Raw genomic sequence first — 20,596 nt, forward strand, 5'->3', positions numbered from 1 at the left:
AACAATCTCATGGATTTGTCTATATGGCCTCGCTTCAAATCACAGTTCTCAGATCTGAGCTTTGTTTGGCTTAGTACAAATAGGATAACTGGTGTAAGCTACTGGTACATAGCTGGCTCTTCTCTATGTTTTTATGCTTGGGCATTTTTCTTTTTTTTTTTTTTTTTCTTTTTTGCCAGTCCTGGGCTTGAACTCAGGGCCTGAGCACTGTCCTTGGACTTTCTCAAGGCTAGAGCTCTACCACTTAAGCCTCAGCACCACGTCCGGCTTTTTTCTATGTATGTGGTACCGAAGAATCGAACCCGGGTCTTCATGCATGCTAGGCAAACACTTTAACCACTAGGGAAAACTCCCGGCATTTTTCTTTTTTTTGATCACTGACTAAATTTATTGTTTAGATCAGTCACAGATTATCCATTTACTTATTGAAAGGTACCTTGGTTACTTCTACACTTTGCAATTATTATTAATAAAAGTACTACAAATGTTTGGGCTCAGGTTATGTGTAGACATTTGGTATTATTACTATTTTGAGTACTAACGAATGCATTGCTTTTGTATTCTTTTTGCAACATATTTCCCTTTTAAAAACAGATTCAACTGGGACCGGGAGTTTGGCCTAGTGGTAGAGTGCTTGCCTAGCATGCACAAAGACCTGGGTTCAATTCCTCAGCACCACATACATAGAAAAAAGCCTGGAATAGTGCTGTGGCTCAAGTGGTAGAGCTCTAGCCCTGAGAAAGCCCAAGGACAGGGCTTGGCCCTGAGTTCAAGCCCCAGCTCTGGAAAAAAAAAAAAAAGATTAAATTAAGCATCTTTTATATGTGGTCCAGTCAGGTAACACAGAATAATTTCAAAAATCTACAGAATATCTGAAACTTCCCAAATAGGATCAAAAAGTAGTCTTATCAGAAGAATCTATATGAAGTATATACTAATAAAAAATTATACAGGAAAATTTTAAAATAAAACTTAGAAAAGCTATAGTAATATAAAATAAAAACAAAGAATGGTTAAAAACATATCAGCCCAACTAGAAACAAGGGTAAAACCACCAAACAGGGTGGTTATGCTGGTCACAGTAGCAAGCTCTGCACTTGGGAGGCTGGTGGGCAATGCACACTATATAGTAACACTGTCTCAGAAAAGAAAAGAAAAGAAAAGAAAAGGAAATATGAGATGCTTCTGTGTAGATTTCAAGTGCTTCAGACTTCAGTCTGAATCAAATATTATTGTTATTATTGTTATTATTATTATTATTGGCAGTACTAGGAACTGACCTCACAGTCTGATGCCTGTTAGCTGGCTCAATCAGCCTACTACTTGAGTCATATCCAAAGTCTTGATTTTTTTCCACAGCCAGCCTTGGACCACAATCCTTCTAACTCCATCTCCTACTTCCATCTCTGAGAATACAGGGATACAGTGGCTTCTTTTCTGAAACAGTCTCACTAACTCTTTTGGCTAGGTTGGCCTTAAACTGTGATCTTTTCATCTCTATTTCCCAAGTGTTGGTTAGGATTACAGGCCTGCAGGAACACATCTGGCTCCTGTATCATCTGTTCTTCCCATAACAAACCACAGTCTAATGCATATATTAGTCCAATATGACCTATTTTCATTCACATTCTTCAAATATTATTGCAATCAAGGAATTTTCTACATGTCACCTCAAGTAGAGCAGCAGCAGGATCACCCTGTAGACTTTTCCCCAACTTGTCAACTTCATCTAACAGGAACACTGGGTTGTTAACTCCAACGGTCTTCAAGCCATTGATTATACGACCAGGCATACTGCCAACATAGGTGCGCCTAAACGAAGCAGCAGTAAATTCACAGCAATGAGGTTTCAAGAGATAGTTACTATTGAGAAATTAAGCTTCAGGACTTCAAAGAAGTCACATAGCTACTACCACAATAAAGAAAAGAGCTGTTAAAACATTTAGAAGTACTATGATATATATCAAAAACCCATAAGACACAATTTTTATTCTCTATATTATTTGTGTTGCAAGTTAACAAACAATAAAAAATAAATGTTTAACATTTAGTAAAATGGAAAGCAACATTTAAATCATGTAATTTTGTCTTGCTCCTGAAGATTCCAAAAGGTTCAAAGGGTCTTATAAGTTTAATTCCCGAGGTCTGTATTATTTGTCGGAATAACTTCCTACCCAACACAACCACCATTTCACATTACTAAAGAATCTGCTGTTAACATTGTCCACAAAGAAATGTGCTCTTTACCTGACTTATGTTACCTGTAACTCCTGTCTCTATACATCATCATAGATGTAGTAGTAGTAGTAATAATAATAATAATAGTAAGAAGGAGGACAAGGAGAAGGACCACAAGAAAGAGGAATAGGAGGAGGAGTAAGAGAAAGAGGAGGAGGAGGAGGAGCAACAAGTGGAGGAGGAAGAGGAAGAGGAGAAACAGCAACAGCAGCAGCCGCAATCATCACAACTGGCCAAAATGTCTTCATGAAACATTTAAAACTGGCTGAAAGGGTCCAGGAGCATAGCCTAGTGGTAGAGTGCTTGCTCAGCATGCATGAAGCCCTAGGTCTGATTCCACATATAGAGAAAAAGACAGAAGTGGTGCTGTGGCTCAAATGACAGAGCTCTAGCCTTGAGCAAAAAGTGTCCAAGGACAGTGCCAAGGTCCTCAGTTCCAGCCCCAGGACTGATAAATAAATAAATAAAAATGAAAAACAATGTTAAAACAAACTGTCTCAAAGGACAGAATGTAGAGAAAAATCCCTCTTATTTTCAAAACCACTAGTGTTATTAATTGTAGGAAAAAGCTCTGAGGCTACAGTACTTCTGTGACCCCCCAACTCCATTATTCTGCATTCCTCCAATATCCATTAAGTGGCATACCCAAGTTTGGCCAGAGGCTACGTTACCATACATGAATGAGAACCAGACACATCGTTAAGGCAGACACTCTTAGAGTGCACATGAAATAAAACAGTACCAACCATGATAAAACATTGCTGAAAAACTTTGCTGGAAACAGCAATTTACTGATTTTGATTAGTAATTTTATTCTTGCTGTCTAAGTCACAGGGAAAATGATGCTTCTGAAAGGGACTATGATGCTGAGTGCCTAAAAGAAATGAGCAACTTTGGGCCGGGAGTTTGGCCTAGTGGTAGAGTGCTTGCCTAGCATGCATGAAGACCCAGGTTCGATTCTTCCATACCACACACATAGAAAAAAGCCAGAAGTGATGCTGTGGCTCAAGTGGTAGAGCTCTAGCCTTGAGAAAATCCAAGGACAGTGCTCAGGCCCTGAGCTCAAGCCCAGGACGGGTGGGGTGTGTGGGGGGGGGAGGGAAATGGGTACCAAGACATGTGAAAGGGTATCAATGTATGTGAATTAATGCACCTTCTATCTGGCAAATATCATGTAACCCTTCTACTAATTACAATAAAAAATGCAAAAAAAAAAAAGAAAAGAAAGAAAGAAATGAGCAACTTTATCCCGTTATCTAAGGATCCACACAGAGCCAGGTTACAGAACAAGCCTCAGTTCTGCCAAATGACTAAAGTAGGACAGAGTACAGAGTGACCTTTGAAAAGACAAGAAAGCCTGAGAAATGTCGTGGGAATGCTTAATCCAGGGAAGGTAGTCATAGTACTTGACCAAAATACAATACACACTGTCCTGTTATAATAAGGAAATAGAACAGGAAGATTTCAGACTTTGATACAGAAAGAAGAAATTGTGAAGTTACTAAACTCCTTAAATTATTTTTCTTTTTGTTTTGGTGGGTCATGGGGCCTGAACTCAGCCTGGACACTGTCCCTGAGCTCTTCAGCTCAAGGCTACCACCCTACCCTTGAGCCAAGCCCCACTTCCCTTTTTCTAGAGGTTAATTGGAGATAAGAGTCTCAGGTCCTTTTGTGCCCTGGCTAGCTTTGAATCTGATCTTCAGATCTCAGCCTCCTGAGTAGCTAGGATTATAGGCATGAGCCACTGTGTCCAGCTCTTAAATTATTTCTTTAGAAAGCCTACACATATGCCATTACTCTGATTTTTAAGAGGCAAGCAAAAGAAAATTATCTTAAATCTGAAAATCTCTATGCATCATGCATGTATCCATGTTGGTGTGTGTGTACACATGCCTGCACAGCACACCAATTCTTGGTCTTGAACTTAGGGCCTAGGCTTTGTTCCTGAGCTTTTTTGCTCACCGGTAGAATTCTACCACTTGAGCCACAACTCCACTTCTGGCTATTTTTGTGATTAGAGATAAGAGTCTCACAGACTTTCTTATCCAGGCTGTCTATGAACCATGATTTTCAGATCTTAGCCCCTGAGTAGCTAAGATTACAGGCATGAGCCACTGGTGCCTGGCTCTATGCATCATTTCTTTTTTTTTCATATATTTTTATTGTAATTAATAGAAAGGTTACATTATATTCACCAGATAGAAAGTGCATTACTTCACAAACATTGATACCCTTTCTCATGTCTTGATCCCCATTTCCCTCCCCCCTTCCCTGCCCCTCATCTTGTTTTCCCCCCTTCCCTATCCAATTTTAAATAACTAAATAAGCATATATATATATACTATATCAGATAACAAGGTAAAATACTGTAACCATATGAGATAACCTCAGAAGTTTCTATGCATCATTTCTTATAAAAGTTTCTTTTCCTATACTTTTAAAATTTTTTATTATTTTATTTTATTGTCAGGGTAATTAATAGAGGGGTTACAGTTACATTGGTCAGGTAGTGGATGTATTACTTCTTGAACAGTGACATCACTTCTCATGTTTTTATCCCCAATTCCCTCCCTCCCTCCCTCCCTCCCCCCAATCATCTTGTTTTCCCCCTTCCCTTCCCTATTTCAAATAAACAAATAAACGTATATACAGTACATCAAGTACCAAAGTCAGATACAGTAACCACATGAGATTAACCATAAGGGGAAAAAAAAGAGAAAAGAAATAACATAATACATACATTAAGAACAAGAATCACAAAGATAAAGCTCTTGTTTCCATATGCTAGAGTTCATTTAGTCTCATCATATATGACCTTATGTGCATAGCTTTTGAGCTACTGTGATCCTCTGCTAGAAGTGTCCTAGATGTTCCTGTGCTTTTTTGACAGGTTTCAAAACTGGACATTGACAGTTTTAGATCTAAAGTCACGGTGATAAAAAAAAAAAAAAATAGGGACCGGGAGTTTGGCCTAGAGGTAGAGTGCTTGCCTAGCATGCACAAAGACCTGGGTTCAATTCCTTGGTACCACATACATAGGGAAAAAAAGCCAGAAATGGTTCTGTGGCTCAAGTGGTAGGGCGCTGGCCTTGAGAAAGCCCAAGGACAGTGCTTAGGCCCTGAGTTCAAGGCCCAGGACTGGCAAACCAATCAATCAATCAATCAATCTATCAATCTATCTATCAATCTATCTATCTATCTATCTATCCATCCATCCATCCATCCATCCATCCATCTGGGGGCCAGGAACATGTCCTAGTGGTAGAGTGCTCGCCTAGCATGTACAAAGCCCTGGGTTGGATTCCCAGGAACCACATACACAGAAAAAGCCAGAAGTGGCGCTGTGGCTCAACTGGCAGAGCACTAGCCTTGAGCAAAAAGTGTCCAAGGACAGTGCCCAGAGGGGAGAAGATAAATCTGGGTGGTAGTCACTGCAAAGAAGCAAGTCCCAGTACACTTCCCATTGGTTCTCAGTTTCCAAAATGACGTCCAAACACCTTTGTTTAGAATTGAAGGATCTTCACAATCTACACAGCAAACTCACTGAAGGCCATTACTGTCTTGCTTCATCCACAATCAAAATCTCCTTTGGAGTTTTGTTTTCTCATCTTTATTAATATGATGCTTTCCTGTCCTTCTGATAGGATATGAGCATTGCTCACATGATAGAAGCTAGATCCTTAAAATAATGGTCTTAGCATGTAGCAAAAACTTTAAGAGGCAGAGCCTAGTGGGAGGATATTGGGAACAGTCCTTTCAAAGGGATGGAAAAATTTCTCACCAATTCTGGGTTTGTTCTTGGGAAAAGGTTCTTCTAAGAGGAGCAAGCCTGAGACCATTTAATACTTTTTTCCTGTTTTCAATATCATCATTCCCCTGAACCCATAACGAGGTGAAACAGCAAAGGGGCAACCCTCAATACTCTTGCAATGTCGGGAGTTTGGCCTAGTGGTAGAGTGCTTGTCTGGCATGCTTGAAGACCCAGGTTTGATTACTCTATACCACATATAGAAAAGGCTGGAAGTGATTCAATTTTTTGAGTTGTTGATATACTTTAGATATGAGGCCTTTGTCCATTGTATGGTTGGTGAAGATCTTCTCCCATTCTTTAGGCTTCCTAATTAATTTATTAGCTATGTCCTTTGCCATACAAAAGCTCTGCAGTTTAATGCAGTCTCACTTATTCAGCCTTTCTCTGATTTGTTGTGATTCTTGGTCCTTATTAAGAAAGTTTCCACCTGTGCCAAGGAGACCTAGTGTATCTCCTATTCCTTCTTGTAAAGTTTTCAATGTGTCAGCTTTTACCTCGAGGTCTTTGATCCATTAGGAGTAAATTCTAGTGCAGGGTGACAAAGAAGGATCCAACTTTAGTTTTCTGCAGGTGCTTAACCAGTTCTGCCAGCACCACTTGTTGAAGAGGCTGTCTTTCTTCCATTCTATTTTTTTGGCTCCCTTGTCAAAGGTTAGGTGGCCATAGGTCTGTGGTTTAATATCTGGGTCCTCAGCTCTATTCCACTGGTCTTCAGGCCTATTCTTCTGCCAGTACCAAGCTGTTTTGATAATAAAGCTCTGCAATAGAGTCTAAAGTTTGGAATTGAAATTCCTCCTGCGCTGTTCTTTCTCTCCAAAGTAACAACCATCCCATTAAAAGATGGGCCAAAGCTTAAAGAGAGTCTTCTCTGAAGAAGAAACAAAAATGGCCTATAGACACATGAAGAAATGCTCGACATTTCTGGTCATAAAAGAAATGCAAATCAAAACAACTCTAAGATTCCTCCTCACTCCACTTAGAATGGTTAGGATCAAGAAAACTAATAACAACAGATGCTGGAGAGGATGTGGCCAGGAGGGATCACTACTACACTGTTGGTGGGAGTGTAAACTCGTTCAACCACTATGGAAAGCAGTATGGCAGTTCCTCAAAAGACTAAACATAGAGCTCCCCTATGACCCAGCAATTCCACTACTAGGCATTTACCCAATTGTCCAGTAACAAGGACATACTAAATCCACTAGCACAACGATGTTCATTGCAGCACTATTTACCATAGCAAAGATATGGAACCAACCCAGATGTCCCTCCGTTGATGAGTGGATCAACAAGATGTGGTATTTGTACACAATGGAATTCTACGCTGCTGTCAGAAAGAATGACATCGCCCCATTTGTTAGGAAATGGAAAAACTTAGAAAAAAAATCATATTAAGTGAAGTAAGCCAGCCTCAAAGGAACATAGGCTCAATGGTTTCTCTCATTTGTCATAATCAGTAGAAACCTTGGGCTCTCCTAGCAGAGATTTGTAATAGAGCAAAACCTAGATACATAAGGCCATACAGTATGACGCAAATGAAAGGACCTCTAGGATATAGAAACAAAAGCCATATAATGAATGATTGTTGTCCTTAATGTACTATGTTATCTCTCATCTCTTTTGCTGTCCCTTGGTTATCTTACATTGTTACAGTATCTCACTTTGTTTTCTGATATATTCGATATATTTGTATTTGGTTATTTGAAATTGGATAGGGAAGGGGGGGAAAACAAGATGAGGGGTGGGCGTGGGGGGGAGGGGAATGGGGACAAAGACATGAGAAAGGGTATCAATGGATGTGAATTAATGCACCTTCTATGTGGTGAATATAATGTAACCCTTCTATTAATTACAATAAAAAATATATGAAAAAAAAAAGAAAAGGCTGGAAGTGGTGCTATGGCTCAAGTAGTAGAGTGTTAGCCTTGAGAAAGGTCAAGAACAGTACCCAGGCTCCGAGTTCAAGCCAGGGCTGGCAAAACAAACAAAGAAAAAAAACCTTGCAATGCTGTCTGGACTTTCAATCTCCCAAACCGTGAACTGAATACCTTTTCTTCATCAGTTGCTTGCTTACAGTGACAAATAGCTGACCAAACACTGCTCATACCCTCCTTAACTATGTAACTCACCTAAATCCTAAGGAATATTTCTTGATTTATTTCTCATGAAATGATGTTTATAATGTTTATAGCATCTACTCACTCTACAACTCATCTAGTGTCTATATATGACCTAGTTGGGTTTTCTATTTTTAAACAGTACTTTGGGTTTGAACTAAGGATGTCAAAGTAGCTCAACCTACTTGCTCAGCTGGTACCCTACCAGGTGAGCTATGACTCCAGTTTGGCTGGAGTTGATAATTTTGGTAAACTTTTCTGTTTGGGCTGGCTTAGAACCTCTGTCCTCCATCTCAGCCTTCTGAGTAGCTAAGATTATAGGTCACTGGTGCCTGGCATGACCTAGTTTTTATTCATGGGTACTGTAACTACCTCTAAAATGCTAATAAGCTCTTTGATAGCAGACTCCAGGTCTTCATGCTTTAGAGTTGCTAGATATAAAACTGTAACATTGTTTCCCTTCAATTTGACCACAATCAAGACCCATCACCACTGTTAAGGTGAACTCAACTTGGACAAATCATTTGATCTCAGTTTCCTCACCTGGGGATAAAAGAACATATATAAAGGGAAAATCTGCCTTTAAAGAAACCCCCCAAGAAATGTAACACCATATACATGCTGAATTTGTCTACACATGTTTTCCTAGTTTCCTTTTGAAGAAATGGGGTTTGAACTTAGGGTCTCATGCTTGCTAGGCAGGGTAAACTCTACCACGTGAGCCAATTCCTTGTCGTGAACGTTTTTAAGATTGTCTTTTGCCATAAGTATGGTAGCACATAATATACTCATTGAAGATATAGAATATACTTTGAACAAAACTGGGGGGCATTATTAAATCAGATAGCAAAAAATTGTAGCAATGAAATAAAAATGTTCTCTTTCAGTATCATCAGACTGCAACCATTTCTTTTTTTTAAAATTTGTCTTTTCTTTTTCTTTTACTTTTTCTTTTTTTCTTATATATATTTTATTGTAATTAATAGAAGGGTTACATTATGTTCGCCAGATAGAAGGCGCATTACTTCACATACATTGATACCCTTTCTTATGTCTTGGTCCCTATTTCCCTCCCCACCCCCACCCCTCATCTTGTTTTCCCCCTTCCCTATCCAATTTCAAATAACCAAATACAAATATATCGAATATATCAGATAACAAAGTGAAATACTGTAACAATATGAGATAACCAAGGGACAGCAAAAGAGATGAGAGATAACATAGAACATTAAGGACAACAATCACTCATTATATGGCTTTTGTTTCTATATCCTAGAGGTCCTTTCATTTGCGTCATACTGTATGGCCTTATGTATCTAGGTTTTGCTCTATTGCAAATCTCTGCTAGGAGAGCCCAAGGTTTCTACTGATTATGACAAATGAGGGAAACCTATGTTCCTTTGAGTCTGGCTTACTTCACTTAATGTGATTTTTTTCTAAGTCTTTCCATTTCCTTACAAATGGGGCGATGTCGTTCTTTCTGACAGTAGCTAGAATTCCATTGTGTACAAATACCACATCTTGTTGATCCACTCATCAACTGAGGGATATCTAGGTTGTACAACCATTTCTTAATAACACAATATATGAATATTTTCTATACTTCTTCATAGTGATGTATATTGAAAGCAACACAGTATAATAGGGTTTAAACAAAATCTATTACTTTAATGACTTCATTAGCTTGCATATATAATTATCTATCATTTTTTACTAAAATGGAAACAAACATGATTATTAAAAATGCATTAAATCTGAGGAGGTAGAGTTGAGGCAATAAAATACAGGTGAACTTGTTCAAATTATACTGTACACAGCTATGGAATTATCACAATGATATTCTTTTGTACTACTAGGCTATTGTAACAAAAAAGTAAAATGTAATTAATGCATAAAAACTAATTCTGGTGGTACCGCAATATAACAATTCATATGCTTTCAGGAGGCTAAGATCCAAAAATTCGAAGCCAGCTAAGGCAGGAAAGTCTGTAAGACTTTATCTACAACTGACTACCAAAAAAGTCAATAATACAGCTGTGGCTCAAGTGGTACAGCACTCGCTTTGAGCAAAACGTTTGAGGCTAGAGCTGAAGCTATGAGTTGAAGCCCCAGAATCAGAATGTACATGTGCACAAGTGTACACACATGCATACACACACACATACACAATGATTATTTCAAAAATTTAAATAAGATCAGATTTAGTTTATCCTTCACACAGAACTACAGAGAATTTCATCTGCAGCCCCACAGTAATCAACTATGTTATTATTCTGCTCTATTTGTAGATATTCAAACCTAATGTAACACAAAAGGCTGGCAAATCCATTTTTACTAATAACATCTAAAACTCAGGAATAAGATTTTTTCACGATTTTTTTTAATTTTCAAAGGATTCTTATAGTCCGTGGTATATACTAAAATTATATTTTCAAAGAACTGACAAAAGAGAAGACTTCATGTTTCATAATGTGAAGTAGCAATGGAATGACAGCAACAGGCAAAAATACGTGCCAAGGAAGGAAAAAAAAATTAACAATGATGATCTTATGATAGAAAAATATGAAGATTTGGGCTCGGAGTTTGGCCTAGGGGTAGAGTGCTTGCCTAGCATGCATGAACACCCGGGTTCAATGCCTCCACACCACATACATACAAATAGCTAGAACTGGTACTGTGATTCAAGTGGCAGAGTACTAGCCTTGAGAAAGCGCAATGTCGGTGGTCAGGCCCTGAGTTCAATCCCCAGGACTGGCAAAAAAAAGAAGGAAAGAAAAAAGAAAAATACAAAGATTTTATTTTATTTTTGAAAATTTCTAGCAAGATATGTGTTTATAGATATGTGTATCTATCTATATATATGTGTGTGTGTATATATGTGCATATATACCTCAAACTGGAAAAAGGAATAAACTTAAAAGAAATTCTAATGAATTCTAGTACTATGTTAAAGAGGAGTGGAGAGAGTGGGCATCCTTGTCTCGTTCCTGATTTTAGAGGGAATGGCTTTAGCTTTTCACCATTAAGTGTAATACTAGCAGTAGGTTTCTCATACACAGCCTTTATTACATTGAGGAATGTTCCATGGGATTTCTTGAATCCATGGATCCATGAATGATTCCTTGAACTCAGAGCTTGGGCTCTGTCCCTGAGCTCTTTTCCTCAAGGTTAGCACTCTACCATTTTGAAACATAGCTCCATTTCCTTTTGTATTGTTTTTTGTTGTTGTTGTTGTTGTTGCTGTTTGTTTCTCCAGTGGTTAACTGGAGATAAGCACCTCCTGGGTACTATTCTGACCAGACTAGTTTCTAACTGCCATCCTCAGATCTTAGTCTTCTGAGTAGCTATGCTTACCGGCATGAGCCGCTCCCACTTGGCGCGCAGCAGTGCTTGAATTCGGGGTTTCTGTTTTGTTTGGCCGGTTTGCTGATGTTCTACCACTTGAATAGCACTTCCAGCCTGGCTTTATAAAGCTGGTTATTTTGAAGATGGAGTCACTTCATCTGGGGTTGGCTTCAAACCTCAACTGTCCAAATTTCAGGCTTTTGAGTTACTAGTTGAAGGTATGAGCCATTGGCATCATTTTTTGGGGAGGGGGGAGTGTGTGTGGTATGGTGGGTTATGGTGCTTGAACTCTGGGCCTGGGTGCTGTTCCTGGGCTCTTTTGCTCAAGGCTAGTTAGTGTTCTACCACTTTGAGCCACAGTGCCAGTTCTGGTTTTCTGATGGTTAACTGCAGATAAGGAGTCTCAAGGACTTTCGTGCCCAGGCTGGCTTTGAACCATGATCCTCAGATTTCAGCCTCCTGAGTAGCTAGGATTACAGGTATGAGCCACCGGTATCTGGCCCCAGCTTGATTTTTTTAGGTACACAATTAATTACCCCTTGTCTGAAATGCTCAGAACTGTAAGTGTTTGAGATTTTGAATGCTTTAGGGTTCTGAAATATATGCATATATGCAACAGATACTTTGGGGATAGGTTCCAAACCTGAATACAAAATTCTTTTATATTTCATGTAAACATTATACACAAAGCTTATAAGTAACTTTATACAATATTTGGTGCATTTATATTTTGATTGAGTCTTATTATACGAGGTGAACATTTTCCACTTGGTGTACGTCAGTGCTCTACAAGTTTTGGATTTTTTTTTATATGTCACCCTGCACCAGAATTAAATCCAAATGGATCAAAGACCATGAAGTAAAAGCAGACACCCTGAAAACTTTACAGGAAGGAATAGGAGATACACTAGGTCTTCTTGGCACAGGTCGAAACTTTCTTTAAAAAGGCCTAGAAAGACAACAAAGTTTGGACAAATGGGACTGCATTAAACTGCAGAGCTTCTGTACGGCAAAGGACATAGCTAGCAAGTTAAATAGAAAGTTACATAGTGGGAAAAGATCTTCAGTTGCCATACAACAGACAAAGGCCTCATCTCTAAAATATATCTACAGCTCAAAAAATTAAATCTCTCAAAAACAAATTCTCAAAGAAACAACCATCCCATTAAAAGGAGGGCTAAAGACTTAAAAGACAGATGTCTCTGAAGAGGAAATAAAAAGGGCCAATAGACACATGAAGAAATGCTTGACATCTCTGGCCATAAAATAAATGCAAATCAAACCAACTTTGAGATTCTACCTCACTCCAGTTAGAATGGCCATTATCAAGAAATCTAATAACAACAGATGCTGGCAGGGATGTGGCTAGAAGGTAACACAACTACAATGCTGGTGTGAGTGTAAAATTGTTCAACTACTCTGGAAAGCAGCATGGTGGTTCCTTAAAAGACAACATAGAGCTCCTGTAGGACCCAGCAATTCCACTCAAAGGCATTTACCCAAATGTCCATAAACAAGCACATACTAAAGCTACTAGCACAACAATGTTAAATGTAACATTATTTACCATAGCTAAGATATGGAACCAATCCAGATGTCCCTCAGTATATGAATGGATCAACAAGATGTGGTATTTATATATAATGGAATTCTATGCTGCAATCGGAAAGAATGACATCACCCCATTTTAAGGAAATGGAAAGACTTGGAAAAAATCATATTAAGTTTGATAAGCTAGACCCAAAGGAACACAGGTGCCATGGTTTCCCTCATTTTTAATCATTAATATATATTTAAGATTCTCCTAGCAGAGAGATTCACAACAGGTCAAAATCTATGTACATATGGCCATATAGGATGAGGCTGAGAGAAATGAACTCCAGGATACAGAAACATGAGATTTAAGGCCCAGGAGCATAGTTTACTGATAGAGTGCTCACCTAGCATGCACAAGGCCCTGGGTTCAACTCCACAGTACTACATACTCAGAAAAAGCTAGAAGTGGTGCTGAGGCACAAGTGGCAGGGCTCTAGCCTTGAGCAACAAGTGTCCAAGGACAGTGTCCAGGCCCTGAGCTCAAGCGCTAGGACTGGCAAAAGAAAAAAAAAAAAAAGAAAGAAACAAGGTTTATCATTGCGTCATTGTGATTGTTGTTCTTAAGATACTATGTGAAATTAGTTCTTTTCTCTTTATTTCCCCTTGTGGTTTATCTCATGTTGTTACTGTATCTGACTTTGGTACATTTATACATTTATTTATTTGAAATAGGAAAAGGAAGGAGAAAAAACAATATGATTAGGAAGGGGTGAGGGGAGGGAAAGTGGGAGAAAAACGTGGGAGGTGGGAGGGGGTATCAATGTTTACGAAGTAATGTACTCACTACCTGATGGATGTAACTACAACGCCCCTATACATCACCCTGACAATTTAAAAAAGTTTTGGATTTTGTAGCATTCTAGATTTCCAAATTAGGGATGCTCACTTTGTATTTAAGTTTTAGACCTTAGAAATGCCAGAGACCTACATGATTTAATTGTTAAAGGAGCACAGAAGACAATACATGGTCATAGAGAAGAGAATGTTCATAACTGAAAGCACTTATGTTAATGGAGAAAATCTATACTGAGACTATAAACCTGTTTTAGAAATACAAATAAGAGCTATATACAAATGTAAGTTATAATAGTGAGAAAACCATAATAGGCTAAAAATATTAAAAGCTAACTGCAGCAATTATCTTTTTCCTTGTAGAGACTAATAATGAAACAGCTAATTTATAACATCACTATTTCAGATTACTATAAAAATCTATAAACATGGAAGTCGTAAGACTGTTTTTCTCATTCTGTCTAAAAATTGAACCAAGGATTCTTTGAAGTAATATAGTTTTATTATCTGTACAAACAGCTGGGAAAGTTTTCCCAGGGTTATTATCAACAGTGATTTGAAAGTATATTTGAAGTATAAAAATATGAATATATTATTTTACCAAAGAAAAACTAAAGCAAAAAAGACTTAAGCAAACATAGTTTCATTGTTTTACTAATCCTAGCACTCTGAAAGGTCATAAATTTGAGCCAGCCTAAGTTACACAGCAAGTTCCAGGCCAGTCTGAACTATATAATAATGTCAAAACCCAAGTTATTTTGAACTTCCACCAAATGACTTTAGTTAGCATAAAGTTTGAACTGAAACAAACTGACAAAGATAGAGACAGCTATTTTGTGATATAAAGTGAACAGCAACAACAAAAAATTGCCAATGGTGAACAAATGCAGCACTGGTACTAAACATTATGTTGAAAATGAATTACAGAACTTGTGGGTTAGGATGGGAGGGAAAAACTGGGAGAGAAAGGGGGAGAGGGACATTGCTCCAAAAGAAATGTACTCATTACCTGACTTATATAACTGGATTTCCTCTATATATTACCGATTTCCTCTATACAGTAACAATATAATAATAAAAAATCAAAATAATTACAAAAAACCAGTGGAGAAAAACCCAAATGTAAAATATTGAAAAGACTAAAAAACTGCATGAGTTAGTAAGGAGGTAAGAATTACTCCTTCTTTTTAGCACTCAAAATAACAATGGGACAGTGTTAATATCATTATTATTTTCCCAATTTAAGATTTAAATGTACATTTCTCATTCTTTTCTATCTTCCACCTTTCTACTTATTGGCTCTAAGAAAAACATCTTCTCTTGTTTTGAAAAAATCAATGCCTAACTTGTGGGTACCTCCACAGGAACTTATCAGATACTTCTACCAAATGGCTGGTGTTTTCAAGCTTGGGAAAATGACGGCCATAAAGGTCCAAATGGAGAATAGCAAGGGAGATAACATAAAGCAGCTCTGTTTTTTCTTGGCTATTTTAAGATTGCAGAACAGTGGTGCCTACTCAGAGGCTGAGGGAAAACAAAACTTTCCATGAACTCTAATTGTGAGCATGTGACCAGTATTCAAATGCCAAGACTTGGGTGTTTCCCAAATGCCTCAAGGGTCACATGGAACCACCAAGCTCCTCAGACGCCCTGGGTGGCCAGACTATAATCCTCTACTGTTCTTTTTCCTCTGTTCCTGATCACCTTCAACTCATAATTCTGACAAGATGTACTCTGCCCTTACCATCTTAACCACCACAGCCCTCCACATACCTCCCAACATGTTTCCAAATAAACACTTTCACCAGACTTTAATAATTTAACAGGGGAGATGGCAGGAATTTCAAATAACACAGGAGCAGGTTGTTATACTATAATCACACGAAAGGACACTCCCTGGGAAAAAGCGAATGCATTTTTTATGCATGTAAAGATTTTAAAAAGTTATCTGTTTAAACTTAATGCTCATAAGAAGCAACAAGACCATAGTAAGTGCATACTCTTCACCACTGGGAAATAAATTTTTTTTGGTCAGTTGTGGGATTTGAACTCAGGGCCTGGGTGTTGTCCCTGAGCTTTTTTGCTCAAAGCTAGCACTCTACCACTTGGAGCCACAGCACTGCTTCTGGTTTTTGAGTGGTGATAGGTGTGAGTTACCAGGACCCAACTAGACATATTTGTAATGCTGAGAATAAGATGTTTTAAAATATAATTTAAAAAATCAGATTGAAGTTTGCAAAAATTCACTCATACCAGTGGCTCATACTTATATTCTTAGCTACTCAGGAGATAAGCTCTGAGAATTATGGTTCAAAACCAGCTCAGGCAGAAAAATCTGCCAAGACTTATTTCTAACTAATGAGCCAAATGCCAGAACTGGAGATATGTTTTAAGTGATAGTGTACCAGCCATGACTGGAAAAGGCCAAATGAGAGCATGAGGCTCTGAGTTCAAGCCCTAGTCCTGGCACAAAAAGTCATACTGAAGCTTACAAATCTAAGTTATAAGAGTAATAGGTTTAATGAAGAATAATAACATAAATATTTAGGGACTGCTTACTGTGTTTTAGGCACTAATACTTTCCAAGCACTACAGAAAAATCAAGAGCATAGTAAAATAAGGACAAATTATCAGCATGTCATGTACCCAAGGCATCACTTCTTTATAACATTATGCCTACTAAAGATGAGAAACAATCTTAAAAAATGTAATCATAAATCAAGACACTTGAAAAGGGAACACCTCCTAAAAAAACTTTAAGAGTAAAATCAGGGGCTGGGAGTTTGGTCTAGTGGTAGAGTGCTTGCTTAGCATACACGAAGACCCACATTTGATTCCTTAGTACCACATACATAGAAAAAGCTGGAAGTAGTATTGTGACTCAAGTAGTAGAACACAAGCCTTGAGAAAGTCCAAGGACAGTGCTCAGGTCCTGAGTGCAAGCCCCAGGATTGGCAAAAAAAAAAAAAAAGAAAAAAAAAAAGAAAAAAAAAAGTAAAATCAAAATATTTTGCTTCTACATCCAGCTCTCTTGTTGGTCCAAGGGTATTGATGTCAATTTTATTAGGAAAGCAAACTACAGCCTCTAGTGGCACATTTGAGAATAAAAATTCTAGACAATAAAAATCCATTTTGAAATTGCCAAGAAATGTCCCAAATCAATTCTTGGCCCTAATCTGTACTCTCATTGATTAGTTATTAAAATCTTGGAATGATCCTTCTTTGATACATAAGAACTACAAGCAAAGAATAAAATAACCATTGCTCATAGGAAACTTTTAAAAGTTTCCCATTCCCACCTGAAATTAGAAATTCTTGTGAATAAAATAATGTTATTTTAACATTAAATAATAATTTAATAATTAAATAAATAATAATAACATAAATAATTTGGACTTCTATATTTACAGCATTGTGATGCTGGAGTTCCAAATCCAGAACCTTCCATATGCTAGGCTATTCCTAAAGTTACTACTAGGGAGGAACAAAATATAAATATTGGGAAGCACTCCAATATTTTAGAACACAGTATAGATGCATTGATATACTTTCTTAAAACCTACAACTATTATGAAACACGTATGTATGTATGTATGTATGTATGTATGTATGTATGTACATACATATGCCTGGGGCTTAACCTCAGGACCTGGGCCTATCCTCCAGCTTGTGTTCAAAGCTAATGTTCAACCAGTTATACCACAGCTCCATTTCTGGCTTTTTGGTGGTAAACTGAGGATAAGAGCCTTATATTTTCCTACTTGGGCTGGCTTTAAACCATGATTCTCAGGTCTCTGTCTCCTCAGTATCTAATACTATAGCCACAAACCATTGGTCCACAGCTATTATGAAATCTTTAAACCATGAAATAGATATGTTCAGGTTTCCCCAAGGCTAAGTAAGCAACATATATAACATATAAACCTGATTCTAATAATATATATTAATGAGAGACAGTTTCATAGTTTAATTATTTTAATAGACAGTGAGTCCAAAATTTAAGGCTAATCTTCATCTTTTTTATTCATATTCATAGCATACATGTCAGCTTTCACAAAAGAAAAGTTAAAGTACAAGCATAATTATTTGCTATCAAAGATTACTAACAGGGGCTGGGAATGTGGCTTAGTGGTGGAGTGCTAGTCTAGTATGGAAGAAGCCCTGGGTTCAATTCCTCAGTACCATATAAACAGAAAAAGATGGAAGTGGCACTGTGTCTCAAGTGGGAGAGTGCTAGTTTTTAGCAAAAGAAGCTCAGGGACTGTGCCCAAGCCCTGAGTTCAAGTCTTTGGACTGACAAAAAAATTACTTATGGGCTGAGGATATTTCCCAAGTGATACAACATCTGCCTAGTAAGTACAAAGCTCTGCATTCAAATCCCAGTATTGTAGGCTCCCATCTGCCCTGAAGAGTTGAGTTAGTCATCATTATTTATGAAATGCTAAGACAAAATGAATGTAAAGACATGAAAAGTAACCAATTAAAAAGTAATTAACAATTACATTTCATTGAAATTCCAGAAAAACGGAAACTCTGATTATCTGCCCACTGCCACAAAACTGCCAAATTTAATTTGGTAGACCATTGGGTTTACTGGAAATGCCTGTTTGACTCAATATACTGCAAATAGTCCTTTTAAAGAAAAGTGGACACCAAGAGTTTGGCCTAGTGGTGGGGTGCTTGCCTAGCATGCACAAAGACCCGGATTTGATTTCTTAGCACGACATACATAGAAAAAAGCCAAAGTGATGCTGTGGCTCAAGTGGTAGAGCTCGAGCTTTGAGAGAGGCTTGGGAGAGGCTCTAATCAACATAATCAACATAAGGGAGGTAGAATCAAAAATTAAGACGAGATAATAGTTTACCTGTGTCCTCGAATATCCGACTGATCACACACTCCTCCAAGTGCAATCCTGTGGAATTCTCGACCAAGAGTCTTGGCCACAGATCGTCCCACACTTGTTTTGCCAACGCCAGGAGGACCGACAAAGCACAGAATTGGACCTTTCAGGTTGTTCTTCAGCTGTCGAACAGCCAAATATTCCAGAACTCTTTTCTTCAATTTTTCCATGGCATAATGATCATTATCCAGAAGAATCCGGGCTGCTCTAATGTCCAGGCGATCTGTAAAACAAAACAGAAATATCATGGACTATCTAAGTGAAAGAACTTCCTTCAAACATGGCAAAGGTTGAAATTTTTGTTTTAGAAAAATGTTGTTAATATGATAAATGTTCAGGGATGGGTTGGGTTAGGAGGGATAGAGGAGAACGATGAAAGCAGTGATATCAATCAAGATGCAGTGCACTTACTTATAAGCTGATTTGTAGAATGGTAACCACTTGGTACAACTACTTAAAAATATCATTTTTAGGGCTGTGAGTGTCGCCTAGTGGTAGAGTGCTCACCTAGCATGCACAAAGCCCTGGTTCGATTCCTCAGTACCACATACACAGAAAAAGCAGGAAATGGCACTGTGGCTCAAGTCAAAGAGCACTAGCCTTGAGCAAAAAGTGTCCAAGGACAATGCCCAAGCCCTGAGTTTTAGCCCCAGGACTGACTATATATATATATCCATATATTTAAAAAAAATACACTTGGAACCACATGCTAGTGATTCATGCCTATACCCTACTCTGAAGGCATCATAGTTAGAAGCCAGCCCCAAATTCTAATTAATTAGCAAAATGCTGGATGTGAGGCATGAAGTGGTAGAGTGTAAGCTGTGAATGATAAGCTGAAAAAGAGAATGGCTCTGAGTTCAAAACCCAGTACTACACACCCAAAGGAAAAAAAGACCAATTTCTCAGTGAGTCTTTGAGGAGACCTATACTTTTAGTTTTTCTGTTTAATACTGGAGCTGGGAATGTGGCCTAGTGGTAATGCTTGCCTAGCATGCATGAAGGCCTTGGTTCAGATTAAATCCTCAGAGCCTCCTAAGTAGCTAGGATTACAGACATGAGCCACCATGCCTGGCTCATCAATGATTCTTTAACATCAACTATTAGTGCCCAGCTAGGAGTCTGAAATCTGACACTTTCAGGATAGTTCATTCTTAATACTAGAAAGGATGGTCTTCTGAGGCTAACTGGTAGGTTTCCTTCTCTCTTCTTCCTTCCTCTCCCTCTCTCCTTATAGTACTTCCTCTCCTATTTCTTTTCCCTTTCTCCCTCCTTGATTTTTTGTGGAGGTAGGAATTGAACTTGGGATAGATAAAAATTTTTAAATAAATTAAAAATTACTATTTTCTAATCTAGTAGTATTTAGAAACCCTATATGTATTTTGGGGACTAATGTTTTTGAAGTATCCATTATTTTTTATGCAGGTATTTTATTAATGGGATAATGTAGCTGTTTACCTTTTTTTTTTTTCCCCAGTCTTGGGCTTGTGCTCAGGGCCTGAGCACTGTCCTTGGGCTTTCTCAACGCTAGAGCTCTACCACTTGAGCCACAGCATCACTCCTGGCTTTTTTCTATATATGTGGTACTGAGAAATTGAACCCCGGTCTTCGTGCATGCTAGGCAAGCACTCTACCACTAGGCCAAACTCCCAGCCCACTGTTCACTTTTTTTAAAGTGACGCATACAACTACTTTTATACCAACAGGAGTTTAAGCTATCAATCTACTATTGAACTCAATATATCTTGTACTCAATACATCTTGTAATCTTGTGTGTGTTGGTACTTGGGCTTTAAG

At 38.1% G+C, this 20,596-nt stretch overlaps 1 protein-coding gene across 1 annotated transcript in view; it reads right to left on the minus strand.

Annotated features, from left to right (window-relative positions):
• Positions 1 to 20,596, minus strand: part of Lonp2 (lon peptidase 2, peroxisomal) — a 93,016-nt gene that overhangs the window by 47,705 nt on the left and 24,715 nt on the right. The window contains exons 7-8 of the mRNA XM_090357678.1: positions 18,764 to 19,022; positions 1,671 to 1,812 (exon numbers count right to left, since the gene is read on the minus strand). Coding sequence (XP_090213804.1) covers positions 1,671 to 1,812; positions 18,764 to 19,022 — 401 coding nt within the window. The remainder of the gene's footprint in view (positions 1 to 1,670; positions 1,813 to 18,763; positions 19,023 to 20,596) is intronic.

Source organism: Megascapheus bottae, chromosome 24, assembly GCF_031878675.1.
Source record: "Megascapheus bottae isolate mThoBot1 chromosome 24, mThoBot2.hap1, whole genome shotgun sequence".
In the NCBI taxonomy this organism is placed as follows: Eukaryota; Metazoa; Chordata; class Mammalia; order Rodentia; family Geomyidae; genus Megascapheus; species Megascapheus bottae.